The 5,951-nt window shown below is 35.1% G+C and overlaps 1 protein-coding gene across 4 annotated transcripts; it reads left to right on the top strand.

Moving 5' to 3' along the window:
* Window positions 1–385: 385 nt before the first annotated feature.
* LOC110771218 (immune-associated nucleotide-binding protein 9) lies at window positions 386–5,095 on the top strand. Of its 4 annotated transcripts, none has more exons than XM_021975476.2 (6): window positions 386–524; window positions 1,685–1,934; window positions 2,097–2,374; window positions 3,041–3,205; window positions 3,292–3,426; window positions 4,674–5,095. In XM_021975476.2, the coding sequence occupies exons 2-6, from the start codon at window positions 1,703–1,705 to the stop codon at window positions 4,872–4,874; spliced, it is 1,011 nt and encodes a 336-aa protein (XP_021831168.1). In that variant the 5' UTR covers window positions 386–524; window positions 1,685–1,702; the 3' UTR covers window positions 4,875–5,095. The 4 variants fall into 4 exon arrangements, with proteins under 4 accessions (XP_021831168.1, XP_088103040.1, XP_021831167.1 ...); XM_088246914.1 differs by having other exon boundaries at window positions 401–530; XM_021975475.2 differs by having other exon boundaries at window positions 482–635.
* The last annotated feature ends 856 nt before the right edge of the window (window positions 5,096–5,951 follow it).

Here is a 5,951-nt window from a genome sequence, read left to right as displayed (position 1 = left end):
TAATTTTCAGTGTAGTTAATTCCTTTCACGGTGGAACAATAATGCAAAGTGGGAATGGGTCGATTTGATGGAGGAAGGGAGTGAAGGAGAAGAAACGTAGAGACGCAGGGTTTTTTAATTTTTTTTTTATTGAGAAAACTCCAAATCTCATAACAATGGAGGAAAGGGATGGGTAGATTTGATGAAGGAAGAAGGGAGCAGTAGAGACAAGTCCAGAGACGTTTTTTTAAATTTTTTTTTTAAAATTTTACTTTTATTTTTGTTTTTAATAATTATTAAAAAGAGAAAATAAATAAAAATAAAATCTACATAACAATATTCATTAATTGACATGGCATGACCACATCAGCTGCGACATAAAATTATCGCAAATGTAGTTAATCTTGTGTGTCTAAATAGCATTACTCTTTTATAATTCTATGCGATCTACAACTCGTCTTACAATAAAGGTTTATTGTGTCAGTATCTCTTCTCTTCCTTATCTTCTCTCTCACTGACGGTGACTGCGCTTCTTTTCTTTGCTAGTAATAGTAAGTCATCTCACAATTCCTTATTTTCGTATTTAGAAAATCTTTTCCCCTTTTGGTTTTTCAAAGAAAATTTCTTTGTTCTGTTTGGTCGACGGGAAAATCCAGGTAAACGAAAGGAATCGAGAATTTTGAACTGTACACTTTCTGCTTCCTTCGGCTCTCTGCGTCCAGTTGAGAGTCGAGACGATTCTCTTGATTTGGAAATCTGAAAGGATGCAAATCCAAAACAGTATTTCTTTTTTGGTTTTAGTTTTGCTTCGTTTTGTCGGCGAACAAACAGTGTTTCTGATCGTTGTTCTTCTTAGCCTCTTTGGCTGATTTAGGTTTTGGGTTAAGCTGTGATCTTGGTTCTCTTGCTTTTGTACTTACTTTTGTTGATACGGGAATTCTAAGGTTAATTGTGGTTAAAATAATATCTTACCAGGTTTTTTTTTTTTTTTTTTTTCATATATAGAATTGTGATGTTTATGCTACTTAACGTAGCAGTCACGATCCTTTGCTTAAATTTCAGCATACAAATTTAATTGCGTGTATTTTGGTTCGCAATTGTTTTAAATGGAATTAATAAGCAATATGTGAAATATGGGTAACTTTGGTGGTGCTTTAATTGTAGTTTAGAATTTTTTATGTGGAACTTCCTACGATTGTTTCTAAAATTGTGTTGCTGTGTTTGATTTTCATGTCTTTTTTTTTGGGAACACTTGTCACTTAGATATGAAATTGTCGTGTAGATCCATGGAAATACATATGGCTTACTATTCATGTTACATTTGGCTTTATAGTGCATTGTCTCTCTTTGTACGATTAAAGAGAAAGTTTCCATCCACAAAGGAAAAAAGTTCATTGACCATGTTTTGAAATCATGGTCTTCTTCTCAGAGTAAAAGATGATGTATTGAATGAAAGGTGCCTTACATAATTTTGTCTCTACTAAAACTGGAGATGTAACCCCTGAGTTTTTGGAATTCTGGTTTATCTTTTCATGAAATAAGGCTTTATTTGATTTTATTTTTATGTAGTGGGCATGCCATACAAACAGTTTTCTACACTTCTAGACATGATTTTGTCAACATATAAGATGGTTGCAAGTGTTAACATTTATGTGATGCATACTTTTCTCATTATGAAGTGTTGACGGAATTAAGTGTCTGCTAGGTATCCTGATTTTATATAATGGGTGGAAGTTCGATTGATGATGACTGGGAGCTTCCTTCACTGTCTAGTGCCGTTCGCACTGTGGTCTTAGTTGGACGTACTGGTAATGGAAAAAGTGCAACAGGAAACAGTATTCTTGGAAGAAAGGCCTTCAAGTCCAAGACCAGCTCCTCTGGTGTTACGAGCACTTGTGAATTGGAGAAAACTGTATTGAGAGATGGACAAGTTGTAAATGTTATAGACACTCCTGGTAAAATCCTGCTGATTTATAATTTTCTTAACATCTATTGTAGTTTTCTTTCTTTCTTCTTTCCTTTTCTGTAGTAGGGAGGCAAATGTATAGAGTAGTTGTATTTGGTCTTTGGAAGGTATCCTTTCTCATTGCGTTGACTTGTGTTGTACACTGGTGCAGGTCTTTTTGATTTTTCTGCAAGGTCGGACTTTGTTGGCAAAGAAATTGTCAAATGCATTGATTTGGCCAAGGATGGAATCCATGCCGTTCTTGTAACTTTCTCAGTTAGAACCCGGTTTTCACAAGAAGAAGAAGCTGCACTACGTAGCTTGCAAACTTTGTTTGGAAGCAAAATTATTGATTACATGATTGTGGTCTTTACTGGCGGAGATGACCTTGAAGAAAATGATGAGACGTTGGAAGACTATTTGGGCCGTGAATGTCCAGAGCCTTTAAAGGTTACTCATGAACATTCAAGCTCGTCCCTTGATTTTTGCTTATTTTCTTTCTTTTTTATAAACTATTATGATAATTTCATTAGTAGCAGTGTTCATTTCTGAATGAGTAGATACATGCTTCCCCTTAACTTTATTCTCATTGTACTTTGATGTGTATAAATTATTAACACAGTCGTGCATATTACATCAAACATAGTTATACGAATGTTTGGATTTATTTGCTACATAATTGAGACAGTTTTCATCAACTCTTCCCTTTTCAGTTTGTACAATTTACATGAATGACCAAGAAAATTATCTTTGCTTGGACTGTCATTTTTCATGTATTTGTTTAGTTTTTTCTTTGGGCTGGAGGATGGCAAAGTTGGTTTTGTATAAAATATGTCCTTAACAAAGTGGACTTCAAGAAAATGTTAGAGAAGTTTCCTTCAGATGACTAGTGGCATTTAGATTGCAGTAAATTTTCTATTAGTAGCATGGTACAAGGGAAGATTGACTGATGCAGCTTGCCTGAATCGTATTTCTTAGAGATTATTATAGTCGGTTATTGTGTTTTCATATATGGTTTGTAAAAATTTGTTTCCACTTTCTTTTCTTAATCCTGTGGTGTCTTGAATATAAAGATAACATGTACTAGAAATCTTATCAATTCTTGGATTGATGTAGGAAATCCTTGTTCTGTGTGAAAATCGCTGTGTGCTTTTTGATAACAAGAGTAAGGATGAAAGTAAGAGGGTTAGACAAGTGCAGCATCTTCTCTCCCTTGTAAACAAGGTCATAGCTCAGAATGGTGGACGACCGTACACTGATGAGATATTCGCTGAAGTGAAGGTACTATAATTATTTATAATAATTTTTTCCTTAAACTGGCACTCTGTTCTAAAATGTCTTGATCAAATAATTATTGTATGCGACAGAAAGGGGCTATTAAACTCCGTGATCAACAAGAAGAGGTTAATTCCTTGAAGGGGTATTCTAAACGAGAAATATCAGATTTGAAGGATCAGATGCAGCGTGCATATGAAGAGCAGCTTAAACGAATTACTGAGATGGTAACAGATTTTCTAAGTTTTCATCTGTCGTGCTTTTGGATTTAACAATTCCTACAGTTTTCTTACTTGGCTAAAACTAGAATACCTTTGTTGATTACAGTATTGACCGCCCCCTGTTAAACCATTAGAACCTGTATCTTAACTTAACATATGTAGTAAGAGGTATTTAGCAGTCGTTGATTTCCTTTGAGTACATTTCCCCTTGCCAGTACCTTTTAGACAAGTGTTGGCATATTAATTGGAGATAACCGAAGTCTTGAATTAATTTAGTAGGCCCAGGGTTGTAGGATGCCTTCACTAATTTAAAACATCTTTCATTATTGTCTTTGGGATAAGCATGAACTTTCAGAATTTTACAACAAGATTCTTGTTCATGTCATATAAAATTTTGATATGCTTAATGAATTCAGTTATAGTTGTTGTCCACCATATTTTTATCAATTGTCAAAATTTGATTGAAATAACAGACATTGGCCCCTCCCTCTGCCCATGTTTCTTGATCTGGGGATGCAAAATCCAGCAACTAATGAGCTATCTCATCTATCAGGGACATGATCTATATTCAAGTCTGTTGTATCTATGTGTTATCCTTAGCCCCAAGTCTGTGATATTGGTTAGAAAATTTCTTTAGATCTAGTTTTGGTATTCCCTCACCTAGCATAAGTGTGGTGCTGCACAGTTTTGTGTGTGTTGGCTTGTACTCTTTTCAGACTTATTAAAATTTTATTCCAAAATGCATAAACTGTTCTGTAAACCTCAAATATGTTTCAACAGCATGTGAGATATATGCTCAATGCATGAGATGAAAAAGATGGATTTAGTCCTTGTCTAGTTAAGAGTTTTGGGTGATGGTTCATAATTTTTCAGCTACAATTATTAAATTGTACAGAAAATTCTTCTTGACTTAAAAGATTTAACCATCGGATGAATTTCCTTAAATCAATTTCATACCCTTAAGGCATGTGTAACAAGGGTTGGCTTTATATCTGGTTGTTTTTGGAGTCTAGTGTGAATAATTGTCATCCGTTCATATGTTTTTTAGTTGTATAGATAGAATGAAATGAAATTTCTATATGCTGTGACTTGTATTATTTTGTTTTCAATTCTTGGGGTAGGTAGTGAATATTGGGGAGTAGGAATCCTGTTTAGCAAAGTAGGAAATGTCGATAGGGCCCTGAGAAACATAAGCATACATCTTTTCACTATGATTGGTGTATTTCTTTATTCACAATTATATTGTTATACAGGTTGAGTCAAAGTTAAGAGAGACCACTATTAGGCTTGAGCAACAGCTGGCAGATGAACAGGCTGCTCGACTGAGAGCAGAAGAGAATGCTCAAATGGCTCAGATGAGGTCAGATGATGAAATTCGAAAGCTTAGAGAAAATCTTATGAGAGCAGAGGAAGAGCTTCGTAAAAGAGGTGATGGCAAGTGTGCCATTCTTTAATGTAATTCTTGATAAAGATAAGTGGTAAGGAGATTGATCATCAAATATCAAATCTCTTCCTTCATTGAACCGTGGTTGATGTGGGAGTTTGCTGCAACTGTTTGTGACAGCGATTGATATTGGTTATGGTTTGATCCACTTTATGTAAATTGGTAGGATGCTCACTTAAAATTTCAAATTTATACCTATACATATATTTTATGCCCATATGTTTTTCTCTAGTGTGTATTTTGATGTCCATAATGTTTGGCTTACAATTTCAGCCATATGTTTCAGTTGCAGGATGCATACATTTTTGTGTGTGCAGGACATCCCCTCTCAGCCCTGGAATTTGTCGCCGGTCAAATCCAAAGGTTGAGATGGGATCAGAAACTGAATTGAACCCTATCTTTTCACTCTAAATTTCTATGATGAGTTATATCTTATGGTTATCTCTGTTTGCTTGCTTGCTTGTTTATATCTACACAATTTGAAAGCTAGGAAGGCGATCCAAGACAAGGCCCTTGCATTTTGATCTTTGCCACAAGATTAACCTGACCCAGACCTAACCCATAGAGAATCCTTGCTATTTTCAGAAAGCAGGTTTATGGTATGTTTTGAAATTTTCGACCTGGAAAAGTTGATTTGGCGTGGAATAGACGTCACTAATTTGATAACTTCAGTAGTGTGTCATGAAGTATATATAGGAATGAAATCGCCACGTTTGGTGTCTGGGATTGTATTAAATAAGTTTAGGAAGAAGACTTTAACTCAATAAACCTTTGAAGTTGGTCTCCATTTCTCACAGGCAACCCAAGGGGCCCTAGGAAAAGAGAGACTTATAGACATAACTGTGCCACTCTTTTGATTAAAAAAGAATAGCCATTTTCCTTTTGCCTTTTCTCTGGCGGATACTCACCAACTACAAGATAATTTTCTTTAAGATTTTGTTTGAAGACTAACAAGATGGCAGAAGAGGCGATGCAGGTTAATGTAAAGTTCTGTAAGGATCATCTCATGGACATAAAATAATAGGATTGTCAAAAGAACATGAGATTAATTATAGGTGGATGCCAGAATTGATGGGGTTCATTTTAG

The sequence above is a fragment of the Prunus avium genome, chromosome 1, assembly GCF_965620075.1.
Source record: "Prunus avium chromosome 1, drPruAviu1.hap1.1, whole genome shotgun sequence".
In the NCBI taxonomy this organism is placed as follows: Eukaryota; Viridiplantae; Streptophyta; class Magnoliopsida; order Rosales; family Rosaceae; genus Prunus; species Prunus avium.
This window is presented reverse-complemented; position numbering and strand designations above follow the sequence as displayed.